This window comes from Centroberyx gerrardi, chromosome 10, assembly GCF_048128805.1.
Source record: "Centroberyx gerrardi isolate f3 chromosome 10, fCenGer3.hap1.cur.20231027, whole genome shotgun sequence".
NCBI classification, from domain to species: Eukaryota; Metazoa; Chordata; class Actinopteri; order Beryciformes; family Berycidae; genus Centroberyx; species Centroberyx gerrardi.
Genome location: NC_136006.1, coordinates 19,351,242 through 19,379,113, shown reverse-complemented (window position 1 = coordinate 19,379,113; position 27,872 = coordinate 19,351,242). Strand labels below are relative to the sequence as shown.

Genomic DNA, 27,872 nt, shown 5'->3' with positions numbered 1-27,872 from the left:
ATAAACCATAAACATTTCAGAATAGAAATGACAAGGTGAAAATGTGAAGGACATTAACAAACATTCTATTATATCTATATTCTATTCTAAACATTCAAACAGTCTATACATTTGTTAAACGACACATAAAATGCACAGTACAAAGGGTACAATACAAAGATGGTAGGAAAAGGTTAACGGAGGAAAAGGCTAGTATAGGTCTAACCTGGCCCGCTAGCCAGCCACTGTGGCATCATCAACAGTAGCCTAGTAGTTAGTTAGTTATGAGAGGTGTTGGTGTGTGCTGAGACAGTGATTTACATTGGGACATGCCACCATGCATACAGACACGAGGGCTTAAAAGAGAGAGTCACCTCCTCCTCCTCCTCTCCCGTCTCTCTGGGCCAATCAGAAACTCATTCTGCTGGAGGACTGAGAAAGCATGAAGATGGTGGACGGCTCCACGGTAAGGCACGGGCGATTGGACTGCCGTAACCCCCGAAGAGCGAGCGCAGAAGGCGGTGTTACAGGCGCACAGAAGGAGCAGTGGAGGAGAGAGAGAAGAGGAAGAGTGGGGACAGTGAGGAAGAGGGAGGAAGAGAGAAGAAGAATGACAGTAGTGAGGAGAGGCATAAAAGGGAGTGTGAAAGGGAAGGGAGCGATGGAGGACGGTGTGAATTTTGATTAAGGTGGTCCATTAGGGTGCAGCGAGAAGGGGAAAAGAAAGAGAGGAAGAGAACAGCAGGAAGAAATCTGTCAGACCTTTCATTTTCCCACTCATGGTGCAGCTTGCTTCACAGGAAGCAGGTGAGGCTAAGCCAAAGGGAACAGGAGGTCATACTAGATCATGCTGTTGCTCATACCTACTATAAAGCCTAATGGTGTTCCTGCCTGAGTAATAGTGTGGAATAAATCCAGGGCTTAGTCATACAGTAAAATACATTATAAACATCAGGAGAAGAGAAAGTAGCAGCAGACTTTTGAGAGAATTCTACTTCAATGTGGTAATTTCAGTTTATGAACTGAAATGAGCTTGAATGAAGTAAAATACCAGCTGACGATTAAAAAATGGGAAAAGTGTCTATTAGTAAAGTCTTTGGTTAATGCTACAGCAAAGCATTTAGTTAACACCGTCAGAAGTCAACACAGGGCAAAACCTAAAGCCTAACTCGGACTCAGGACAAAATAGAAATGTCTTTAACGACTTAGTAACGCTTCAGTTTCACTGCTGAGTCGGCGTCAAGGTCCTACCTGTGCACGTTCGGTGGCTGTGGGACAGATGGCCCTGCAGAGGACCTTCTTGATGACGTCCGGCAGCAAGCTGACCGTAATAAGCAGGATGATGCTGAGCCAGGCCGGACCGCTGGACAGCATCTGCATGAACACGTAGTACATCCTCTGGTAGTTGAGGAAGGGCCTGGGCAGCAACAGCAAAAGACGGGAGAGGGTCAGTCTGCTACAGTCTTTTACAAAAGATTCTCTCTGGAGTAGAGCTGAACAATTAATTGAAAAAAAAAGAAAAAAATTGAAATCGCAATACGAACTCCTGCAATTTCTAAATCGCAGAGATGAGAGGGTGTCCAACAAGGATTTCTAAACAAGGTGTTTCAGTGCTGCGGGTAATCTTTGGTCCATGAATGAAGTACAATATTGGTGAAAACCTTTAATCATACTCAAACTCAGTAAATCCTGCACACTGACATCTATTTTTTTTTAACAAAATCACTTTTCTCTAAACAATTTTAAAGTTCTAAAAAATTAATTACAAGAAAAACGTAATACTTAATACAATATTCTGTCAAATAATGGCAATTCGATTTTTTTGTCAATATTGTTCAGCCCTACTACATGCCTTCTCATCCCTGTCACTCAACCCATTCATTTATTCATCAAAGTAAACCAAAGGACATTATACCAAATGATGCCTCCCCAGAGCAGCGAGAAAATGACGTAGAAAAGTAGCGACCCCCAGATGACAAAGTGATTGATCCAGGTCCAGTGGTGTGTGTCCAAGGCAAGCTGTAACAAACAGAATACATACATAGTAAACACTCACCCCAGTCAATGAAGTCAATGACTGTGCCTACAGGCTTTACTGTTGTGCAAACTGAGCAGCCAGTGCAGTCAATCAATTATGTCACATACTAGTTAACACGTGCCTGCAAGCCTATCCACGCATACAGTCGGACACACTCGCGCTGCCAGTGAACTCACTCAAATGGGGGGGATTATGCCAACGTTTTTCCCTCTGTAAGCCTCAAAAAGGCAAAACACACTCACACACACACACACACACACACACACACACACACACACACACCTTGAGCGTGACGGTGAACACCAGCACAGTGAAGACAAGAGTCCCGAAGGTCCAGTTCCCAAACATCTGCATGGGAAGAGATGAAGAGACGGTCAGTAGCCATTACACACCCCCATCAGTAGCGCTCATACACCCGCCCCACACCATCATCCTGCGTCCCAGGATAGTGAATGTCCCATGGTTCTACAGTGCAGCCTCTATGAACACAAACAGGAGTGGGCAGCCTCGCATCACCTCTACTGTGGTGAGAGGTAATCCGCTGGAAAATAGCATTCTCCTCTGACTTTCTTTGAAGATGTGGCACCAATCAACTGTGAATATTTTCCCTGTGCCTCTTAGCAGAGCGCTTTTTTCCTTATCCACATCTTTCTATCTGCTGACATTCTAGGAAGGGTTTTGTGTTCTTAAAGCAGACATCAGGAGCGAACAGATGGAATGGGAGTAGGGAGGGAGAGAATGAAAGAGAGAGGAGGGTGGAGGAAGAGAGAACAAGATGGAGAAACTAGGGAATTTATGTAACAGCCATACTGGTTGTTGGTGCCCGTGCTCGTATCTTTGCTACACTTTGCTACATTCATCTACTCCTTTTTTTTTTTTTTTTAACATTTACATGAGAGAAACAGTGAGGATCCCATTTTCCATTTTCCAGTGCAGGATGAAAACGGCTCAGCCACCCGTGAATATTGGAGCAGTGAAATTACAACCAACCAAACCCAAGTTTTGATACCACAAACACATGGACAGATAAACACACGCACACACACACACACACACCCACACACACACACACACACACACCACGCACAAACATACAGTACACATAAAAACAAACAGATGTTGAATCTTAATCTACATGTTACACTATTTATACTACGACAACAAAAACACAAGGATAATGTGGGGGAGCATCTAAGGTATCTACTATGTTAGTGGAGTTGGTAAGATCAGGTACTGTGCAGGATTCAGGGCTTTACAGAGATTAGGGAATAATGGAACACTAGAAAACTATACATTCAAATGAGAGTGCATGGGTGATTTGAAGTGAGAATGGATGAAACTGGATGAAACGGTCAAACTGAAAGCTTAAACGGTACGACAGGAACTAAAAGAGCGTGAAAGACAGAGAGAGCTGAGAGGGAGGGAGACAGGCTTACCATCTGTGTGTTGGTGGTCATAAGCTGAGGAACAAGAAGAGAAGCAAAATAAAGAGAGAGGAAGCAGAGAGGAGAAAAAAAAGAGGAGGAAGAGGAAGAAGAGAGAAAAGAATCAGGACAAAGGGTAAAATGAATTTCAGGATGTTTCAACTTAAAAAACAGGACCAAAGGCAATCAAAAACAGTTGACATGATACAAATTAACAATACAGAGAAAGATGCTATTGCGTTGTCGATATGAATGGAAATCCAATGTTGTTGACCGACAGAGGGCCCTCGAGACGGAAACCTTACCGTTACAGATCCATAATTAACAAAATGTGACCACATTGTGGTCCCATTGCACTTCACTCCTCCCTCATGAGAGAATCCAATGGAGATGGATGAGTGTTCTTAAAGACAGCACTTAGTTTGTGTCCATTATCCTCCTATAATGTCCCTAAAGGATACCTCAAATACTCCACAAAGTACCAACCACATGACTGATCTATTTCCACCACTTTCACAAATGACAGAACTCACTGCCTCTGTTGGCGCAGAGACAGAGGCTCACCTGGCCGTTGCTGGTGAAGGTGGTGTTGTCGAACAAGAAGTAGGCACCGAAGAAGAAGACAACAGCGTCGAACACGCCCAGGCACGTCCAATACAGGAAGACGGGCCAGCGGAGGAGGGAGTTCTTCGCTATGTCCCTGAGAGAGAGACAGGTGGGAAGACAGACAGCAGAGTAAAAAGACAAAGGTTAGATCATAACAGTCATGTACAAAAAACAAATAAAGGTTTTTGTTAATACAGCTGTCCTTGGTTACCAAGGACAGTGTTAGCCAATCTCTGCTCTGTCATCCACAGGGTGGTCAGACACTTCCTTGTAGCTCACCTGTACAAGGAGGGATCCCTCTTGAGCGTCTCCATGGTGACGTGCTGCTCGACCAGGCTGTAGAGGAGGATGGGGAGCGAGGTGAAGCTGATGTTGTACAATGTCAAATACGCCGTGTCGTACAGAGGCTGCCAAGGGACAAACACAACAAAGACAGAATCAGACATCTTAATATTTAGAAGGCCATCTTAATATTTAGAAGTAAACGTACCTGAATTACTGCACAAAGCTGGCTGGATGCATACTAGTATTATGAGGATATGTGCACTGTACAATGTGCCTGCAGACTGTAACCCAACAGTAGCATGTAGTTACCTGCTGGGAGAACCCACAGAAGAACTGATATAGGAACTGAGGGAAGATGAAGCACACATTCTGGAGAGATAAAGAGGGAATAAAAAGACAAAAAGAGAGAGTGATAAGCTTGTGATGAGTACACGTGAAGAGATTTGGGGAATCTAAAAATGCTACTATCTACAAATTTCTGTTTATGCAGAGATTGTGTGCTATAAGCTGAGTGAGTGGGCTGCGGGGAGCTGGCCTGCCAAAAGAAAATATGAATCAGTTGGCAGGGCGCTGCTCGCTATGGATGCCGCCCACACTGATCATCGTAGCCATGATTCCAGGGGAGAATGTTGCACCAGGGATTCATGAATCCGGTAATCTGTCAGAGTAGCTCCAAAATCTGGTCCTTTGTAATTCAGGGTTTCACTGGGAATTACGATAAAGTGATTAAAATGTGCGTGCCAGTGGAGTAGACAAGTCATTCTTCAAGCACCTTGTAGAAGAAGTACTGGACAAGCTCAGCAATTCGAATGTAGTAGTAATGGCCGTGAACGAGCAGCATCTTCTTCAGGTGTTTGAACTTTGGGATGGCGTAGTCACTGTTTCTCGCTGCCTGCCGGCCTTCTTTACCCATGATGCCTGGGGGAACAAAAGAGTTCTGTTTACATGTAATCTAATCAGAAATGAAACATTTCAAGTGCAGACACAGGCACTTCAGCATCCCACTAATTAGGCTGTGGAAATGAGCTCACCTATGCCCACATGCGCTTCCAGGATCATGCTGACATCGTTGGCTCCATCGCCGATGGCCAGGGTTATGGGGTGCTCTTTAGAAGCTTTGATTAGCTTCACAATCTAGAGAAATAAAAACCCCACTTCAAGCTACAGTCCAAATCCCGCTGTTTTTGGTGCACAAGTCTTTTCATAATGTGCCTGCAGTATGTTTGCAAACAGGAGGTGCAGTGGTCCTACCTGTGCTTTCTGCAGCGGTGCCATGCGACAGCAGAGCACAGCGCTACAGTTGCGACAGATCTCTAGAAAGATCTCTCTGTAGTTGCCCGGGCCGGCGCCTTCCTGGTTGGGCTTCAGCACTGCAGACAGAGTGGCCCCATCGATGATCAGACCAAAGTCCAGGCAGTCTACTGACAACCTGAAACACACACAGACCACAGACCGATCACCAAGCCACATCTAGAGCTGTCTCTCTGCTGTCTTGAAAATCCACCGATGCCACCAGAAGCACGGCGTATATATAATTTGTGGTTATGTGATATACATATGTGTTTACATACTGTAGGTGTGTATGCGCATGTGTTGCCCCATACCCAGAAATGGAGCGTTGTCTGAGAACGGTCCTGCTCAGCTCGAACAGGACGTCATGCAGACTCTGCTCCTCTGTGCGCTTCTTGGTCAGCTCCAGAATCTGGGTGCTGCGGCGGAACAGCTTGCTGGCGTAGCAGGTAGCCGCTGCCGTCTCCATCTTGTCCCCCGTCAGGACCCACACCTTCATCCCAGCCTTGTGGAGCGACTCGATGGTGTCCGCAGCTTTCTCCTGGAGCCTGCACGCCAATACGTCAATAACTCTCAATTAGTCTGCAGTCGGTGGGTTAAAACAACCATCAATCCTTCAATCAATCAATTATCAACTGGTGATAACTAATCCATACATAACCACCCCCCGTCTGTTCCATGAAATCATCAGTTCATCTGTTAGGAAAACGGGCTGTCAGCTAGCTGACTGATCAGTTAGAGATATCTCAATAACTCAATAAGTCAGTATTGCAGTCGGTCTCTTCAGAACACAAAACGAGCAGAAAAAATGGCAGAATAGAAAAAAGAATGTCAGAGAGGAACCATTAAGTCACGTATCTGAGCTCGGGATGAATCTTATTCCCCTCATGAGTCGTGACAATGCTTCAGTTACGGTTTCATGACTCATTAAGTCTCTCCCTTCTGTCGTCCTGCTGCTGCTGCACCGCTTTTAAATCTTGCCGTCTCTCTTTCTCTCTCTCCTTGACGAACCAACCTGTCTTCCACCGCCGTGGCCCCCAGAAGCACAAAGTCCCTCTCGATGATGTCATAGGCCTGCGCCAGCCTCTGTTCCCTGTCCTGCAGGGCCAGCTTGGCTTCGTTCAGGTGATGACACGCCTCCTCGTATTCTGGCGGTGACAGCCTTCGATAGGCGACGCACAGAGTCCGCAGCCCCTCCTGTGTGACAGAGAGAGAGAGGGAGAGATGGAGGGAGAAGAATGGATTTGGGATTTCATATACGGCCATTGTGGATGTTCTGTGACAGAGTGCGACTGTACTAAGGTTCGACCGATATGGGTTTTTGAAGGACGATATCGATATTTTTAGACTCAAGTAGCAATATTTTGTGCTGATGTTCATTACCTTTCAAATTGGACCAGTTTTCAATGTATTCTGTGTTTCCCCAGAGAATTTTATTTTTGGCAGGGTGGAAAAGCCTTTAGACCATGGGACATTAAAACTCTTCACTAAAACCCATATTAATGAAATCATTTTGTGTGGGTTAGCAGCTCATTAAGGAAGGGAAACTCTGGGACACATTAGTGCTGTTAAGTGAAGAATGAATTTATAAAAAAAACAATTAAAAAAAACAATTAAATGAATAAATAAAATATGAAAAGAAACTTCATTGCAGGTTTTACAGATTGTTTTTATGGAGATGTGGTCAAGGAGGAACCTCTATCATATCGGCAGTGGACAACACTGACTGGCCGATATCCAGTATTTAATAAAAAAGCCAATATATTGGTCTAACCCTTGCCTGTGCACTCACCACAGCATTCTGCTCCACCCGGGCTTTCACCTGCTCCACCTTTCCAGACACCACCCGTGGGAAGATGGACGAGTCCGCACCCTTACAGAACAGCAGGTATTCTCCTGACAAACACATGCACACATACACGAATGTAAACCCACAAAATTAGAAACAAATTGGTCTGTGTAATAGCATGAAACTGATATATATTGAACTTCTGAAGGTGTGTGTTTGTCTTACCTGAGCTTGACTTGACTATGACGCTCATTCTCCTCCTGACAGAGTCAAAGTTCAGCACATGTAGCAGCTCAAACCTGAAGGAAAAACAGACGTGTTGGCATGAATATGAAACCTCCATCAGTACTTTCACAAGGGGTTCACCTCTCCATTAATCTTCTTTGGTGGGTTTTCCCAGTGTCGTTTGTAAATGAACTGAAATCAGTTCTCTTGAAGAAGACAAAAAAGAAGACCAAGAGAAAAGATGTCATCTCAGTTCAGCCTGCATTCACACAGTCCTTCTTTTGAAAGAGGACTGAAAGCATTTTTTTCAGTTCACTTCATTTCTGATAAGCTCCCATTCAGATTTCCATTCACCATCTGTCGTTTGAAGTCTGCTTCTGTGACTATTATGGGCTGCAATTTGTATGTCTTGACGTGAATAGGAGGCAATATCTAAATTCTAAAGCAAAACATATATTCTTGAATTTGATCAGGCTATTCAAGGGCTGAGCCTGATTGGCTAATTATGGTGTTTTCAAACACTATCCCATAAGCTAAACTAACAGCGCCTATTAGGGCCTATTCATCTCCAGTACAGTAATGTTTGAAAATTACAGTGTTTTTATGGATGGATGTTTTCATGCTGTAATTTTACAGCAAGTCAGTTGCCACTAATGTCACTTGCACTGCCATCATATCATCAGCTTCTACAGAAATGATCCTCTCTCCTTTTCTAATTTTCAGAACTGTATTGATGTCCCTTGAAATTGAGTTTGGTTCATTCCAGCCTGGTCTGGTAGATTGTGTGCCAAAAATGACTAATTTCAGTATCAATACATTAACTTGAATGGCTGAACAGACCGAGTGTGAAAACACCCCAGAGTGCTTTACCTTCCCATTTCCTCCAAAGTGTCTCATGCTAGCTGTCAACCCCTCCCCCTCCCTCCCCTTCCCTCTCCACCTCTCCTGCTTCCTTAAAATAGCTCTCTATTGACAGGCCACTGCAGAGAGTGATGTAGAGACGGTGGTTACATGAGCACTTCCTATGGATCGAAACATTATACACTTCAACAAAACCGCAATCTCACAGAATCTGCTGCCATCCATTTCCACTGATCGTTTGGAACATTTTGATCTAACTGAGCAATTTCTAAAAAAAAAAACAACCCTGGCCACTCTTCATTATGGTTACAGTTTTAACGGTTGAGTGCGATCCATATGGAAGCTGTCTTCCTCCAGACAATTTATGAATGGCCACAACTCCAACAACTGAATTACATTTATTTTATCTCTTGGCACTGATCAGACCCACCTCTCGATCTCATCATCTTTGTTGAGAATCTCCATGTAGCTGTCTTTCAGTCTCAGATAGGTGTAACCCAACCTGGCAGAGAAAGTGAGTGAGAAAGAGAGAGAGAGGGAGTGAGAGAGAGAGAGAGAGAGAGGGAGAGAGAGGGTGTGAGTGTGTGAGAAAGGATTCATCATTTTTTGACAGAAGGTATCCATATGCAGTGAGCAGTATTACTATGAAAAGCTCCTTGGAGAAGACTAACGGTATTCTGACTGAGAGGCTTTAAAATAACATGAGCATAACCTAAAACAGACATGGTGCTTTACATATGTTAGCATTAGCCTGTCACAGGGAGTGTTTTTCGTAATGCAACTTTCCAAATCTTGTTTCTTTGCGTGTGCTACCTCTTCATGCCCTCCACCAGCGCCACCTCGTCAGGCGAGGAGGAGATGTAGAAGGAGGTGGGCCGGCCCTGGTGGATGCCCCTCTTGATGCCATCCACCGTCTCCTCCTCCTTCACCTGCACCGTGTGGCACAGACACAGCGCCCGGAAGAACAGGTCCTCATGCTCCTACAGCCGCAGAGGAACACACACACAGCCATGCATTATATAATCACCAGCACTTATTTCATAACCGCAACAATTCAATTCAGATCAAAGGTGTGTTACTGGCATGAAATACAAAAGTACTGAATTTATCTAGGAACATAAAATATGCATTCCCATTTGTTTCCCCATTTTTAAGTGGTAATCCTTGAGTTCTTTGTTTTTGTTTTTTTTATATTTTATTTTGATGATGTTTGTGGCTGTGGTGTTTCTGCACTGCTCTTCCCAGAGATCATTTGTCAATCAAACAGTGTGTCCAGTAGCCTGGTAAAACCATCCTGATCACGTGACCTCACATTCTGTTTCGCTCCACGGATCAGTCTGGACTTCCAGCCGCCCACATCGATTTCTTGAAATTACAATGTAACCGGGCCAATCAGGGACTGCGTCGTAGTTGATGACGTAACCAGGCCAATCAGGGACTGCGTCGTAGTTGATGACGTGAAATACAGGCCGCCGCTGGCAAAACAGTAATTGCGTCTCCCGAAGCAACGAGCGGTAACGTTAACGTTAGTAGAGTAAACACAGCCATAAGTGCAGTTATTGCAGAAATAGACTCAATAACAACAATTAAACAAGAACAAGAGTATGCAGTAGCGGAGTTTCGCGGCGGAAAAGACGTTTTCGCCGTTCTTCTGACTGGATTTGAATTTGGATTTGCTGATTGGCTGAAGGAGTTTGTCTGTCAAGGCAAGTACTCCCGCCCACTGAAATCGATGTGGGCGGCTGGAAGTCCAGACTGATCCGTGGAGCGAAACAGAATGTGAGGTCACGTGATCAGGATGGTTTTACCAGGCTATGTGTCCAGTACTGTGACGTCTTTTTCCTTGGATTTTCTGTTGATGAAGTTTGAGTTTCTGTAGGTGGCGCTCTTTTCTTTGTCTGTTCAGCCATGGTGGCTATCGCTGCTCATGCTAACTACCCAGTTCTTCTTCTGTTTATTCCAAACAAACTGCTGTTGCTGCTGCCGGAAACGTAAAGATCTACCCGACATTGGGTGTTTAGAATAGAAATGTAAAAGCTTACATGAACTGGGTATGGTTTGAATCACTACTGTTTTATATCAATCTCCAATTGAGAATGAGCAAAACGTACATTAATTTATACGAAAATGGCACAAATTATTACTTTAATTTCCCGCCTGTCTAAAATTGTGACAGGTTAATACATATTTTGCTTCAAGTGTGACACACTCACTTTTGTTTCCTGGAATATATTATAGTTTCTAAGTTTCTCTTACTTATTTATAGTTACTACAACACAAGGCAGTGATTCTGTGTCTCCACCTCTATTTGGGAGCAGAGTGAGCACAGCCAAGTCTGCCTTTGACAGCCTGTGTCTATGGTCAGACTCACACTTTGTCTGCCACACACACTTACCCTCCTGTATCCTCCAGGTGAGGAATCGATCATGTCTATGCTGGAGGCGGCGCTGAGGATCTGGCCGTTGCAGATGGCGTGAGGAATGTAGACGTTCCCGTCCACACAGCACTCGATAAACTCCATGTTGTTCTCCGTCAGAGTGCCCGTCTTATCAGTAAACACATACTCCACCTGGGGGGGGGAGAGAGCAAGGGCACGGTAAGGGCATGTCTGCAAGCTATTTACATGCAGATACTGTACGCATGTGTTTATGTATGCGTGTGTGTGTGTGTGTTGTGCTCATGTACCTGTCCCAGCTCTTCGTTTAGGTCGGAGGTGTTGACCTGCGCTCCCTCTCCCAGCTCCTCGTCAAACATCTCCTCGTCCCAGGCGATGAAGTAGGAGCCCAGGAACTTCTGCATCTCCACCGTCACGTACATTGACACTGGGATGATGTAATTAAACAAGACCATGAAGGCCAGGAAGTCTGTGAAGGCTCTTATCACCTGAAGGGAGGGAGAGAGGGGGCGAGGTAGAGTCAAAAAGAAACAAACAGAGAACAGTCATGCTTACAACACCAGTCTGAATTGAGGTTTGAGGTCTGTGTTTCAGACTGTATTGTTGTTATTCTTATATCGGGGCAGTGTTTGGTGAACTGACCACGTGGCGCTGGCGCTCGTTCTCAGTCCTGTGGTTGTACCAGGGCTCGTCTCGGTCTGGAGACCACTGCCAGGCGTACTTCAGAACCGTGTTGATCACTGCTTTGCTGATCAAGATGCACAGATACACGATCAGAAAGGCATTCATCGACCTACAGAGAGACAGAGAGGTAAGAGGGTCAGCAGGAGAGATCAGGAAATGTACCGATCAAAGAACAGACCAGTAGTGGGGAAGTGGGGAGGGTAATCGTACTTTTCTACAGCGGAGCGCTTCTGAGACTTGGACTGGTAGTTAAGCGCCATCTTGGTCTCCATGCCAGTGTAGATTGCAACAGCTGAGGGGAGAGATAACCTGGGGTTACCATGACAATACTGACATCAGCCTTCCCTCTGTAATCTACATGTCGACATTCAAGAGACAATAAGCAGAGTGAATCCACATGGTATTACCATAAATATGTTGTGTGTTCTTCAGTGTGGCTCCTCTGAGCAGCAAGTTCTCAGCCCCAAGTGGTCTGCCGGAACAAAAGAGAATCCTTTATTGCATTTGTTTTTCTAAAAACCTCCATGTAAGACATCTGATTCATCCAAGAGTTAGCATTGTGACTGAAAAGTACAAAGACGGACATCAGGGAGGACAGTAAAGACAAGCCCACCTAGCCACAGGCTCTTCTCTGTCCTTGTAAATGTTGATGCGTCCCACAAATCTGGACACGGATAAAAACAAGCATAATCAGATCATTCAAGTACCTCGCCAGAGGGACGTCTATTTACAGGAGTGTGTGTAGGTGTGTGCACGCGAGTACAAAACATGCATCCGTGAGAGCGTGTCACACTCACTTGTAGAGGTCAGGCTGCGGTTGTTCACATTCAATAGTGGCATGTAGAGAATCCACCTCCTGCTCCGTTCTAAAGGCCATGGTATCTGGTACAGCATAATAGGTCTGAGAGAGAACGGTGGAGGAGGGGAAGAAGAAGACAACAGAGGAAAATGTCACCCACAGTTACTAATTAGAGCCGCGTTCGTTCGGCTCTTCGGCTCGGCTTCCAGCAGGCTTTCTAAACAACTGGTAGTAGTCGGTAGACAGGGAGGTGAGTCATTGCAGCGCTCCTTGGGTCAGCAGTAGATGGCATGCTGGGATGTGAGCGCATCAGGGGGGAGAGTCCCTGGGGTATGCATGGGGAGGTGGGTGGATGGAGTACTCTATGCCAGCTGTGGGGTGTGTGTGTGTGTGTGTGTGAGTGTGCGTGCGCGCGTGTGTGCTCGTCCGTGCGTATGTTCATGTGAGTGACAGCAATGAACATCATTGTAGAAGTGAAAATGTGAAATGCGGTGCATGATTGTGTGTCACCTGCATGTTTATGTATTTGCGTGTGTGTGTGTGTGTGTGTGTGTGTGTGTGAGAGAGAGTGTGAGTGAGTGGATGAGTTTGCATAGCATCAGGGTATTTGCAGGGTTCAGAAAGCCATATTTAAGACTTTTCGAGACCTTTTTATTACTACCTGGAATTAAATTTAAGACCAAAACAAAATAAAGTCAAAACTGGCAAAAAAAAGTTCCAGCTGAACGTAGCTAATGAAATTTCTGAAACTATAAATGGGCAGTATGAGAAAATGGACAAATATGGTGTGCATCATGCGTTTTAGCTTTACAGGAAAGGTTTGGGAAGATGTCTCCACTATAATTGTCATGCAATATGTGTGTGTACATGTGCATACTTATAGTCCCAGTACCTTGTGACTCGACTCCCCGTCCAGGCTGGCGGTGGTGACGTAGCAGGTCCCGTCATGGCGGCTGGAGGAGAGCAGGATGAGGTCACAGGGGAAAGTCTCGTCCTCCCTCACCACGACAACGTCCCCCACCTGGCAGAGCAGAGCCGACAGGACAGCCACATCACACTCTGTAATGGCTTTCACATCAATAATAAATGAAAAGGATTTTGACTGGATGTAACGGTAAACAGTAGAGACCAAAAGACAAACAGATAGACCTGCGGCTATACAACTGCTCTTCTTTTAACATTCCTTTTTTTTTTTTTTTTCCAAGGGATTGAGTAGTTGCATAACGGATTATGCGAGCGGAGCAGCTTAACCGCTGATAAATCCCATCTCCACGGTGACCATACACACGACACGCGCTCTCTGATTTTTCATGATTAATATATTCATCATTATTCCTGCTCCCAATTCTCACTCTAATCCCTTCTGTTTGATCTGAGGTGGTGAGAAACCTTGGTACAGAACATGCCGGAAGAGAGGGGGAGAGAGAGGGAATGAGAGAGAGGGAGAGAGAGAGAGGGAGAGAGAGAGAGAGAGAGAGCAGCAGAGAGGGATAGAGAGAGAGTGAGTGAGAGGGAGAGCGACAGAGAGGCAGACAAAGACAGACAGAGACAGAAAGAGAGTGCGTGCGTGCGTGTCTGTGTGCGTGCACGCGGATGCTGAATGTCTTTCATAGGACACATTTCCCGACCAATGAAATCCAGTGAAAAGTATCGCTATGGTAACACAAACTGCAATGCTCTGTAACCTTTAAGGCTGGCCAGCAGTGTTGAAGCCTCATTCTAAGCTGACCCTCAGCATCCCACACAGTCCCTATGCACTCGACAGGAGCAGGAGACACCGAATAAATTAGATGCATGGGGACCTATTACACCTGCCCTTACAGTGGGGAATCAAGATTCAAATATATCATATACGCTAGGTGTTGAGGTCGACACTGACATTACGCAGTCTGGTAACCCTGCTTTCATTCATTCTAGGCTGAAATGAGAAATACTTTGCTGATGTATTCATGTTTTTTTCCATTGAGCTATGTGCTATTCCACAGAAATCCCGACATTTACCCTTGAATCTACTACCGCTAACAGGACTACTGTTAGGTAAAAAAAAAAAATGTGTGTCTTGCGGGTGCCGTTTCATTTTCCTACTCTCCCATTCTTGCTGCTGTATTGTGCTGAGCACTCTGCCTGTATGATCTCCCTGCAATCTGTCCCCTGAAATCAACACTCATCTGCTGTTGCATCAGAATGACAGAAGAGAACATAAAGGGATGACGGCAGGCTGTACATCCTTCACGCCGATATCTAATCTCTCCCACCATGGAGAGACAAAACCTTGTCAACAAAGACATCATTATATGGAGAAGGACACTGGGGGGTGAATGCTTTACCGGGATGCTATGGCATCTCGGTCACCGGTCCAAAAGTAAGTTTTACCACCTCACATTCCTGTCCTATTCCTCCAACACACAAATATGCAGACACATGCGCACATGCACAAAAATAGTTTATAAGGTATTATAATAGTCGGCAGAAGCACCTGCTGGGTCGGTTCCCTGTGCGGAAAAGCTTAACAGCCTCTCCTGTTCAAAAGTGGTTTGATGGATTAATGATCAAAGATGACATAACTGCGGCTGCCTCAGCACCAGATCTCTTTATGGGCTGTGGGGTTGCTAAGCGCTGTTCTCAGTACACAAATATGCATATCTATTATCCTAACTAATGGAATACATCAGTCCTGTTCACTCTCCAAAGGACTCTTGCATGGTGCACCAGGGGGCACTTTGATTGTTCCTCTGCTACAGTCTCAGGACAGTTTATTACTGGGGAGAGAGAGAGAGAGAGAGAGAGAGAGAGAGAGAGAGAGAGAGAGAGAGAGATGGGGAGAGAGAAACAAAGTGAGAGAGAGCTGTAGAGAGAAAGAGAGGGAGTGTGTGAGAGAAAGAGAGACACACACACGTACCAAGAAAGTGAGCTACGCAGCAATAGAGTAGTGCTGCTTTGTGGCCTCAGGTGCTGTGCCGCTCTAATGAGGCCATTCTTACCCGTAGCTTGTGACTCTGCGTCCTCACCACCTTCCCCTGCTGCACCACGTCCACCGGACACTCGTTTATAGAGCAGTCAGCCTTGTGTCTGAGCCAGTCCTCATAGCCCTGAGAGAGATGGAGCGAGAGGGATGCAGAGAGAGATAGAGAGAGAGAGAGAGAGAGAGAGAGAGAGAGAGAGAGAGAGAGAGAGAGAGGGAGAGAGATGGGGGGGGGAGGAAGCCAAAGGGAATGTGGCGGTGAGGGGAAAAACAGAGAATATAGATTATTGTGCAGAGAGAAACGGGGGCAAAGCATAGCGCGAGATAGGGAGAAAGAGGGGTGAAAGTCATACACTGTAATTAATTAGCATTGTGTTCCCTGAGCTTGGTGACCTGTTTCCTGGATCTCTAGCCAACACGTCATGTTTTAGATTTATGTCCCAATAAAGTCCAGGCTTCCTTAGCCAGAAGAGCTCCATCTATCACTGATAGTATCCCATCCCTCAGCACCGGGACGCAGTGGAGAGAATGCCTCCCCCGAGGGCACGGGATACTCAGCTAGAGCGATTAACAGAGGAGACCATTCATTATCATATTTCTCACATCACCAGACATATTCAATGGCGTGTCCTTTCGCTGACAGAGGAATGTGTATGTAGGAATAAGAGAGCGAGGGTAGATTGGTATAATGTGCGTGTGTGTGGGGGTATTCGGGGCTGGGAGTTTGTATAAGCGGGGGTTGTTGTGGGCAATATTTCCTGGAAGTGCGTACATGTTTGTGTGTGTCCTACCTGTTTTATGGCGGTGACAGTGATAACAAAGAAGAGGGGCAGTCCGCTGGTGACTGGGCTGGTGGGGGTGTCGATGATAAGCTGCAAGGGAGAGGAACAGAGGGAGGAAGATGGAGGGGGGAAGAGGGAGGGGGGGAGGAGAGGGAAGAGGATGCCAAGTAATGCAATGCTGAGTAAGTAAGTACAGAGGGGAGAAGCTTCAAAAAGAGGAATCAAATGCCAATCTAACAAACTGTGCTACATAAGGTAATCATCTAATCTTATCCAATTTCCTCCATCTACACTTAGAGGAAAAGTCCATTCTAGGATACTCTTACACTGTTAGACTTAGGTTCTCCACATCCCCCAGCAAAAAAAACCCCGCTATAACCCCAATGGAATCGGCCAGTAGTTCCGGTTTCTCTCTGTTCAGCCAATTCTGGACAAAGGTGCTGTCCGACTTCAATGCACCCAGTCATTCTGGCCACAATTACATCATTTTATGGCTTGTCCGTTTCCACCAGGAGCATGAAACAGATTTTAGAAATCATCAATTTGTGATGTTAAATGCATTCCAGGAGTTATTTTATGACGAGGGGGTTTCTCTGTGCTGTATACGTGTAGGTACAGAGAGCGACAGCCATAGCATTGTAAGATTTTCCAGTTGAGAAAAAGTGAGAGTGGAGCAAGAACAATACTGTCATGTGCCGTGCCTGGTTGATCTTGTTAAGAAGGTGTTATATTTCACACACTACCGACAAAAGACACAAAGATGCAAGCTGTGGCTGCATTGCATTCTGGTCTATTGATTTCTGACTTTCTAGAAAGAAAGTCTGTCTAGAAAGAAGCCCTTGCTCTTTGATTCTGAGGGGCCTACACCAAAACTGACATCTTGTGTTTAGAAAATCCACCACACAACAAAACTGACCCAAAAATGTAAGATACATCATCAATGGCTGCTAAAGTGCTAAAGTGTTTTAGGATGGATTTTTGCTTTAAACATAACAAACGGATGGCTGGGAGAGTATTTCCTGAGGGCTACTGTCCCGTATTTTCCGATCAGACAAGGAAAGGAGGATGCATTACTGCTGTGTTGTCATGGCAATCTCACCTGGACCAGAAATATGACCAAGAAGTAGAAGTTAGCGATTCTTCTGAACTGTTCAAACAAGTTCTTGGGAATGAAGTTCCAGAAGGTGTACTGTTGGAGAGAGCAACGGCAAAATTACTGTCAGACACACAAAAGCGGAAACACAACCAAGGGGAACAATGGCACGCCACGACCATTCTCCGTCACATGCAAGAGAATCAGTTGTGTCACAGCTTGTCAAACACAAGAGAAATGAATATGGTTCTATGAAATGTGTCACCCTTACAACATGGTCATCAAACAGATTACATGGTTGTCCAACTATGAAACAAATGAATGGCATTTATGATAAACAATGTCATGGCGTTGACTCAGTCTTTGAGGCCGGCTGATGCGGTTGCCATAGTTAACGCGGGGCTGTGGCTCGCTCACCTTGGAGGAGACAATGCGGTTGTCGGGGTAACGCTGAGGGATGTAGGCCTCAGCTCCCGGAGGGGGCTCTTTATGCCCGATGTATACCGTCCGACTGTCCACCCAATTCTCCTCCCCCACACACTGATGGAGAGAGAGAGAGAGATAAACAGAGAGACAGGTAGAAAGAGAGAGAGAGATAATAGGGTTAAATCACACCTTGCAACAGTGTAAATATAAATGTTCGCTTATAACTCATAACCTACTTACTATTATTATATCATTACCACAGTGATGCACTCGACAACACTATCTCATCACTCTCCCTCGCCAACTCCCTACACTCATGCCAGCCACCTGTGTGTAATCATGCTAATATTAAATGCAGAGCGATTCAATATGGAGTCTAAATATTTGTATAGTCTACAGTGTATATTAGGGATGGGGCGATATATCGAAATCGCAATACAAAAATGTGACAATATGACAAATGAATCGTGATATTAGCTCCATTTTATCCTGCTGTCGTAATCACAAATGAGACGGCTTGCCCATCACAATTTCACAAGCTCTCCATCCAAATTATATTATTTGCACTTTGTAATGACATTTTTAAATTGTTGTTTACATTCTAGCAAGCCAATGCCCTTGCTACAATAAAGATAATTCTGCAGTCATACTTTGCTGTCATTGAACTTTTATTTATTACATCGATTACAATTATTATATCATGCTTGTATCGAATCGTGAACCCCGTATCGTGTATCGAATTGCATAGTGAGAGATAAGCATATCATCCCATCCCTAGTGTAAATGCATACTTATTGTTTATCTGGTGTTTTTGCACAGTGGGTCTAGTATGTCCAATTTGACTGTGTTTGTAGCTTTATGTGTTTCTCAGCACTAACAACACCAAATCAAATTCCTCTGCAATAAACTTGGTGAATAACAGACTATACTGATTCCAGTCCGTTCCTAATTTTGATGAGCCTTGAGATGGAAGTTTGCCCAGCTATCCTGGATTAAACAATGCGCTGAAGGAACAGAATGTTACATAAGACTGCTTTAGACAACTTCAGTCACTACTTTCAACAAACAACTTCATGGACAAGACAGGGTTGACTTAAGTATGAGTGTGTGTTTGTTGATGTGTGTAGGTGGACTCTGCTCTGAGTCATATGAGTGTGGATTTGTCATGTATCTTTTCCGTTCCTCCCCCAACAGCTCTCTGCACCATCTCTCAATTCTGCATAGTACCAAAACAACTCTTATCCTACATTCCTTCTGGTTATTCTATAGCTGTCTAATTGTTTTATATGAAACAGTGATTACATATTAGATCACATGTATGCAGAATTCCATCTCAGATCATCTTTCATCTATTACCTTTCACGTAGATCCACTGTTTGTTTATGAGGTTACCACAGCACATTTTTGTGTGTGTCCTTCATTAAACAACATGGTGGGCGAGAGTGAAAGAGAGCTCTCCAAGAAAAAAAAAACAACAGGCAGGAGACCACAACATTCAGCTGTTTGTTTCCATTTGGCTTCCTGCATGGCTACAAATGCTTTGGCCTGAGTGGGCAGTGTGAGCAGTGTGAGCGTAGCCCTTGGCAAAGCACCCTGCCTGACACAGCTCAAAGCAGAAGCGTTGACCATTAGCAGAAAGTTCTGGAACGAACACTTCAGTGGAATCAACGCTTCACTGCTTAAAATGTCCTCAACATTTTGGCAGGGACTTTGCAGCTGAACATTGCCAATTATCAAAACTTTTAACTAACGCCTTTGTGCGCAGAGTCCACATGATGGATATTTTGCAAAGTGTTACTTCTTGGTAACCTTGAGGCTCTGAAACCAGAAGCTTACACATAAATTAGAATACTAGGTCTATATCCCCAGGTCAGTTTAGACACAAAATCAAATGTCAACAAAGTTCCCCTAGCTAAGCCTGCAGTGTTGAACTGCACAAGCCTAGTTTAAAAATGAAAGCATTTGCAGCCTGAGAGCTCAGAGTCTCAAGAGTAAACTCATCCACACTGATCAACAGGCATTTGGCAGCAGGGTAAAAATAGACATCAAGCCAACAGAGAGTCAGCCGACTTGAGCCCCCTCCAAAACATTAGGGGAACAACATGACCCAGAGAGTCACCGTGAAATAGAGGGGAAACGAGGGAGAGACAGCGAGAGAATGTGAGAGAGAACGACAGAAAAGGAGAAAGACAGGAGGAGACAAGGGTGGAAAGAGATTGAAATCAAAGAATGAAAGAAAGAACAAAAGAAAGAAACAATGAAAGAAAGGCATCAAGAAATAAAGAAAGAAACAACGAACGACACAAGGCAAAGGGAATGACAGATAACAGCTCAAATTAGATAAAGTTAATTAAAGCTGGAAATGAGAGGAGACAAAAGGGACTCGCGGCCTACAAAGTTCCAGCACTGGAAAGGTCAAGAGGAAAATCTATTGAGGAACAAAAAAAGACTCAGAGAAACAGTGAGAGAGGTTGGGGGGGAGTGAGACCAAGTTCAGAGGACAGAAACCGTAGTAGCTGACATGCTGACAGGATGATCTAGGTCTCATGATGAGTTTTGAGTTATGGGGATATGAGAAACCAACGCCAAAATGACACTCTAGACCGACTCCTAGCCCAGATTGTGTGTATTTCTGTGTGTTGGTCAGTTGGTCAGTCCAGGCCGGTGTGACAAGAAAGTCAAAAATAACACTGATCCACCTCCAGGAAAGAGAGAGAGCGAGATGGAGAGAGAGAGAGAATGTCAGCATGCATGTTTTCGTTAATATGAAAGCATAAGACAGAAAGAGGAAAGTACAAGCTGCCACCAGTTCATGCTAAATCCAATGTTGCATTAATAAGAGGAGGTAAGTTTCAGAGAGTGCATTAACAAACATGACAGACTTAAAAACTAGGTTTTTTTTTCCAGTGTCCACTACTCTCCTCTTATATCTCTCTTGACATTTCTCTCTTTCTTTCCCCTCGATCCACATTTCCTTGACTCCATCCTTCATTCCCTCTTATATTTCTATCCACACTTCTTTCTTTCTTTCTTTCCCTCCCTCCACCTCCTGGCAGAGCGTGTCACACTCTGACAGTGTGACTGTGGGAGAAGGATGGAGAAGGAGACAGAGAGAGAGCTTTGTGGTTTGCAGCTATCTGATCATTAATCCCCTCTGATCCGTATCAACCCCCGGCCCACTGTTCCCTCTTCACTCTGCTGCTCCATCAGACAGAGTGGCTGGTGGTTAAGTGTGGGACACGGAGGCTTTGTCTTTATTAATAAAACTGAAATGGTCTCCGAGTGAAGAGGCTGCTGTTGCATCATCATTATCATCATCACTGGAGATACAGCGAGAAGGTCAGCTAGTGGGAACAGGACAATGATGGGATTTAGTTAGACCATTATGACCTCTCCCTACATGTTGAAGCTGATGGTCTAGCCAACATAATATGTACCATACCAGTTGATGGACGATTGGATCCAAAGCACTTCACAGTAACATGAATGTATATATTTTTAAGAGGGTGGCCCCAGTGGGAATGGAATCCCTCACCCTGGCACTGCCATGCTTTACCCACTGAGCTACACTGGGCCACGTGCCTCGACCTCAAAACAATGCACCATTACAATCTAACCGTCTCCACCTTCCCATGGCGTCTAGCCCCTTACTACCAAAGAGGGATAATAAAGGTATCCACCATTAACTGGCCTGATTAAATGGTCCCGTCTCATCCCTCCTCCACTATCCCTCGCTGCCCCGCAGCAGCACAGACCATGTTAAGCAGGTATCCCTCATTAACCCACAGATTAAATTCCCCTGACTGAGCTCTGTCTTAATGAACTACTCATGTTAACTGGACAGGGGATGAAGAAACATACATACATGCTTACACAACACACATATGCAGGCAGTGACAGGTTAACCCTAGGGGTTTGGACATTTTCCCACATGAGAACATATAGATGTGCTGGTGCTGAGTATTGTCATTTTTAAATTAAAGTTAATTAAAGTTAATTAAAGTTATGTAAACTGAATAATGCTCTTGAAAATAAAATGTGAATGAGTAAAAATTGAGCAGGTTTTTAAAAGTGTGATAAGCCTGGTATTTCATCTAAGGGCTACTTGATTCATTGTTTTTCACTCACTGGTATGACTGATTGTAACCTTTATTGCCCTAAGGGACACTGTTTCATCTTTTCACTACATTCAAATGAGACAAAGCATGAATACTAAATCACAATACATCGCACTGCTGAATAGCAGTACTTAGTGAATCACAAACCGTGAAGACCTCATCATTATCATATTGTGACCCATGTATGGTAATACTGTTATCAAGAGCTCTCTAGTGATTTTAACCAGTAATTAGTGCATGCAAACCCACATAACTCCCAGCTAGGAAAATGAGGGCAGGGTGGGGAGTGATTGAAGCATGAGGTCCGCTCCCTTAAAAACTACTGATGAGGTGCCATTGAGCAAGGCACTCAAACCAGGAGCTCCAGGAGCGACTCACTGGCCAGCAGCACAAGACAGTGGCTATACTGAAAAGCTCCCAGCACAATGAATGTTTATAATTCAATGAATGTGAAGGAGGGTGTTTCTGGAAAAGAGCATAGGTGCTCAGAAATCCTCTCTGGGTAAATTAAAGGAAAGAATATACAAAGAAATGAAAAAACTGTCATTCATAGAAGCTGGTTTTGACATGCAGCTGATTTTGTCATGCAGCATTTGAGTAAAGATAAAAGGAGCCTTGATCAACTACAAAGGAAGGAGCCTACCTGTTCAACACACACTCACCGCGCTGTGTCACATCTGCCATTAATCACCATAGCAACACAGTATGGAGCTAGAGACAGAGGCTGTGTCTACATGCTCATAATGTATATAAATAGGAACAGACAGAATCTGCAGTATGCACATACTTAACATGCCATGTGTGGGATTTCCTCATTAATGTAATGCTGTGAAATTGGATTTAACAACAGATTCTAGCAGATTATAGTTGTAACGCATTACTGCTACAAACAATAGCCTCAATGATCTGCTTTGTGCTTTCATTTGGTCCAACTGGGAGTTCTTGGACTCTATTCCCTGTGGGAGAACTTTTCCGGAAGAAAACAGCATGCCAAGTCATACATCAAAAGCAGCAGTGAGGAAGAAAATAATGAAATATGGAGATGCAAAGTAGCTCACAGGGGAATGGAGCGCCGATGGTTGTTATAACATTTCATTAGACAATGATATTTGGGCGAAAATCCTACACATAGTACTACTGATAGTACAGTGTATTCCACAATTGGCTCAATTCTCTGAAATGTAATGTTTTCTAAGCTTTATTGAATGGTAGGCAATATGAATATTCAGATAGAAGCAGAGATAGACAGAAAATACATATGTACTACTATTTTTGCTGTGCAATCTGAAAAAAGGTGATTTCAAACTTGTGGTGGTTTATACTGTCTCAACCACTGAAGTTGACATAGGCCACCAATATTTTCACTAGAGCTGTGATGATGTAAATAAACAAAATACCTGCTACAACATGGAAGGACAAATGAGGTAAGCAAGCAGACTACTCCAAAACGACAAAATGTGTATTCTTTTATTCCCCGTGCTTTCTCCGCTACTTGCCTTGATGTGATCTAACTGTTACATAAGTCTATAATCCAGCTGTGCTACTTCGCTCCTCTCCTCTCCTCTCCTCTCCTCTCCTCTCCTTCTCTCCCACCACCCTAATCCGCTTCCTAAAAAAACCCCTTTCTCATTTCGCCGGCGTTTAAAAACTGACAGCATCCTAATGTGTAGCCTTGAAACGTTAACTTGTAATGAAACCTCATGAAACTTCTGTCTCCGGGGGCAGGCTGGCCGTGGCAAACAAAACCATTCTTATAAGCCAACACACAAACGCGCGGCTGTTCTCCCTGACAGACACGCAGGCCAGTGGGCACAGCTTGGCCCGAGCCAAACACAAAGCCGCTGTGTGTTTGTCACCTACAGCCTCTCTCTCTCTCTCTCTCTCTCTCTCCGCCAGGGCCCGGTCTCTGAGGGGGGCAGCGGACAGGAATAGACTGCCCTTAGCCGTTTGTAGCGGCAACAGCTAATGTGGCTAAAAGCAATCTACAAAGCTGAGCTCTCCCTTTCAACACTAGCCAGCGGATTCATAGAGCTGTAAACTTGCTACAAACCTCTCTAAAGCCCTTCAGCACCCTGGGACCTCCCCAGCACCCACTGAGATCAGAGGGAATGATCCGACCTGCTGGCCTTGCTCTTATCTGCATGGAGGTGTGAGAGGTTTACACCAGAAACGCAGTTATACACGCAGACTTAGAGGAAGAGGCCGGGCGAGGGGTGAGGAGAGAGGGGAACAAGTGTAAAGAAAGCTGAAGAGGAGAGGAAGAAAACAGGAAAGCAAAGGCTACGATGCAGATATAAACCTAAATGTTGTTATTACTGTTTAAGAAGTAGCAAAGCTTTAAAGATAAGAGGCCACATTTACGCCCTTATAAGGCATCAGGCATGTTTAATATGACCACCGCCCATCCTTCCTATCCAGATGACCTCATGCAGTTTTCTGGGATCTCTTGCTTAGCGCCAGTCTGAGGCATCACAGAACCGCTATTATTACCAGGCGACAAAAGGGCACCCAACAGGAGGGAGTGGAGTCAGTGGACACACACGCAAACACTGACCCACCGACTGACCAATACACACACACACACACACACACACACACACACACATGTACAGGATCTGGTCAAACAACAGGAGGTTGTTTTACAGATAAATCTCATTATAAATAAATTCTCTTCCTGTCCTCCTGCTCCCATGGATTGTTGAGATAGCAGAAGTGCACATTCACTCACACACACACACACACACACACACACCTGTGATATATTTCTATCTTGTTGCAGAGTGAACGAAGTATAACAGATTTAGGTTATTGCACAACACACTGTCCCATTTAAACTTTATGCACTACAAAAGGCCATGACTCCATATTTTTCTCTGCAAAACACACTTACTGTATTATGCGGGTTTGACCCAGCATTAATTTTTCTGACGTCAGACAACAGGTTTATAGGTAGTACAGACACATACATAGATGCATGAATAATTTGCTACAGTTAGTAAAGAAGTGTATTAGGCAACTCAGTTCACATTCCCTTGATAATGAAAGCTGGTTTCCCATTAGTCAAGGTGGAGGATTTAGGAAGAAGCCAAATCACAGAATGATCTCAAATCATGAAACGATATTCTTGTTTGAAATCAAAGGTGCTAGCGAAGAAAACTTTTGCCTGGCCAATGTGGCAGAAGTGAACCTCTCACACAGCTTACACAAAAATACACCAAGGACAAGTCACAAGTCAGTGACAGGGTGATAGTAAGGGAACAAGATATGGAGTGAACGGCTCATAAACTTGAGCAGTAAAGTAAAACACTCCGCTCTGACATTCCAAAGTGGACTCAGAAATGGATTTTGGAGAAGTGGAATCAGAAATACATCCTTTCGCGGCTGAAGAAAATAATACAATTCAATCATTTCTTTTCAATGGCATAATCAGGAAAGAAAGTATTGCTACATTGCTACACTTTGTCAGTGACCTTGGTGCATACAAAGTTTACTAGCACTACCAGAAAAAAAGTTACAAAAGGCGACCACACGGCCCTGCTAATCACATGTTAATAACCTTGTATTGTACAATATTTGTTCATCTATGTACCCTCATTAAGGGAGCAGCTGTTGAGAAGAGAGCAGAGTTAATACGAGGTGATACATAAATAATAGAGGTCCAACATACATCTCACCATCCCTCCAATTCCACATCAATATCTGGATAATTGAATTAACGTTCCCCTGTCTCCCTGCCTCCCTGCCTCCTTCCTCACGTTGCCATGGCGAAGTGACGATGACGAGATGCAAAGGAGAGCGGCTGGACAGCAGGGTGAGAGATGAGGGGAGTGTTCAATGACCCCATCCCTCCTCCTCTCCGCCTCACTAGTGGATTTGATTTCCCCTGACATTAGCCCTGGTAGAGCATCCGTCATGCCCCCTACACACCATCACCCGCCTCCTGCACGCACACACACACACACACACACAAGCTTCACCCACCTTTAACATGCAGAAACACACACACACACGCACACATGAACACACGCGCGTGAACACACATACGTGATTATCTTCGCAGCACCTGAGCCAGTTTTAAGGTTAGGTCAAGGCATCACAGAGTATATATATATAGCAGATGTGTTGATACTCCAGAGGTGTCCAGTCTGATGCCTATCACAAGTCCTGTCAGAGTCAGTCCTGGTTCCTACTAGACCCGTTTTCCTCTAATTCAGCCGCCCACCGACCAGCTGCTTCCTGTCCTGGCAGATAATCAGAGGCTGCTGATGGCACTGGCCTTTTTTAACCGTCACACAAACCGGTAATATGGCCACAACGCCCCATTATCAACTCTGTCATTATGAGGACACTTCCTGCTTGCAGACAGGCTAGATCATTGATTAGAGAAGCTGATTAGGCCTTGCTGAATTCTACTTGTGGGTGTATGAGGGTGTTTTATTGAATGTGACAACATGCCCCCTCCTTCAGTGTAACCCGTAGCCCTTCTCACTGTCTCAGCAAGAGAAAAGGCTGGAAGTGAGTATAAGTCAGTCTGTCTTGTAAAATTCAAACTACTGCTGTGGGGCATCTCCCTACAAGGCCACTCATGAGGGGGTTCAGAGCTGGGGGGTTATTTCCTCTGCAACTCAAAGCCAAAGACAGTTTCAGCCTTAGTGTGCATGCATGTTGTACCTCACTAAAAGCAACTTAACTGGGCCAGCCAAGTTCATTTCTATTCTACACACCCACCAGCTGTCACTGCATCTGGATCCACTAGCACATTCCCCATTCAGTCCCACAGAAACAATGTGTAAAGCCCACAGTCAATGGCCGGTGAAACAGCTCGGATCAAATGTTTATCATTACAGATGAGCACAATATTTATCGGCCTGAGCGTGCACACTAAACCTTTTTTTTGACCCCCAAGTCAATCACAGGTTATCAAATCACCAAAACACAAGTAAGTGAAAGGCAGAAGCAGGAGGATGACATATGTGACATGCATGAGTTGCACTTGCAGACACTGAGCTACAACTGTAACAATATTGACAGACGGGGCCCCTTACGTATCTCCTGATGAGATTCCGGAGCAGGCTGAAATCCATCCTCTTGACAGCCCGGCGGCGACTAAACTGTGCAGTAGAGACGTGCAGCTCTCCTCGGATCCTCGTAAACGCTACCTAATGTGTGTCTTTTCACCAGTATCCATCGCTCACGACCGCCGTGTCTCCATCTATGATCGTGAGAAGCAGCGGTCTCTCAGTCGGCTGTTTTGATTTTCATGGCATCCTTGGGAAGAGCCATGCAGCAGCTGAGCGAATCTAACAAGCTACACTCCCGCCAGCGGCTACATTTCCAGGGAAATTTCACCACATGCAACTCACCGAACCGCTAGACCGCCTTGTAGCCTACGTTACGCCCTGTATGTTTTACTGTTTTATTCTTGCAAAAATATTCTTTCATGTAGTCTGTCCGTGTCCCGCTCTGCCTTACAGAGGTGGCCCTCGATGTAGCAGGGCAATGCGAAACGTTCATTGCATTCACACGTCAGATGACTACGCTGCGCATGCGTGCTGCGACTTTCTCGCTCCCCCGGGAATACATCTGAATACTGCACTATAATAAAAGAAAGAAGGAAATGGCTCTGATAACCTCTACATGAAGAAGTCCCAGTGTGCTTTGTCTGTGAGAAGAAGAACTACAGTGATTCTGTAATACAGTTTGGAAGGATACTGCAGATCTCATGGCACAACTATAAGCCCCTATAGGAATATTAAAGGAATACTATAGTGATTTTGCATAAGGTAATCTGTAATGAGACTTTTGCAACATGATTTGTGAACTCATTTGGGCATGTGGGAGTATGGCCAGTTAATTGCAGACTTCTTTTTTTGATGTGATTATTTTGCCTCACAGTCTTTAACGTTAGAGTATTTTTAGGTGGAGACATTTCATGTGTGCCACAGCCGCTTGTTTCCATAACATGCTAAATATGACACCCACCTGGCACGTGTAAGTGCGCGCGCGCGCGGCACACACACACACACACACACACACACACACACACACACACACACACACACACACCACAGACCTATTTAAGTAGCCTAGGAAAAGCAGAAATGCTGTTTATGCAT

General features: G+C 44.7%; 1 protein-coding gene across 1 annotated transcript; it reads right to left on the bottom strand.

The window, feature by feature from the left end:
• Nucleotides 1-387: 387 nt before the first annotated feature.
• Nucleotides 388-26,840, bottom strand: LOC139927166 (phospholipid-transporting ATPase IH-like). Its single transcript, XM_071919201.2, has 29 exons — nt 26,802-26,840; nt 17,630-17,752; nt 17,219-17,308; nt 16,129-16,209; nt 15,357-15,464; nt 13,268-13,396; nt 12,374-12,477; nt 12,190-12,240; nt 11,984-12,048; nt 11,787-11,868; nt 11,535-11,685; nt 11,183-11,380; nt 10,893-11,066; nt 9,311-9,477; nt 8,928-8,999; nt 7,637-7,710; nt 7,415-7,518; nt 6,638-6,819; nt 5,937-6,170; nt 5,584-5,761; nt 5,364-5,466; nt 5,105-5,250; nt 4,642-4,701; nt 4,327-4,454; nt 4,006-4,141; nt 2,300-2,365; nt 1,895-1,998; nt 1,231-1,396; nt 388-465 (listed from the first exon to the last, which is right to left on the bottom strand). Exons 1-29 carry the CDS (start codon nt 26,838-26,840, stop codon nt 388-390), a joined length of 3,393 nt encoding a protein of 1,130 aa, XP_071775302.1.
• Between the last annotated feature and the right edge of the window lie 1,032 nt (nt 26,841-27,872).

Coding starts and splice junctions, on each gene's coding strand:
- LOC139927166 (XM_071919201.2), bottom strand. CDS start 26,840: ATGGATTTCAGCCTGCTCCGGAATCTCATCAGGAGATAC. Junction 11,686..11,786: donor AAGCGCTCCGCTGTAGAAAA/GTACGATTACCC, acceptor GTCTCTCTGTAG/GTCGATGAATGCCTTTCTGA. Junction 7,519..7,636: donor CATAGTCAAGTCAAGCTCAG/GTAAGACAAACA, acceptor TGTGTTTGTCAG/GAGAATACCTGCTGTTCTGT.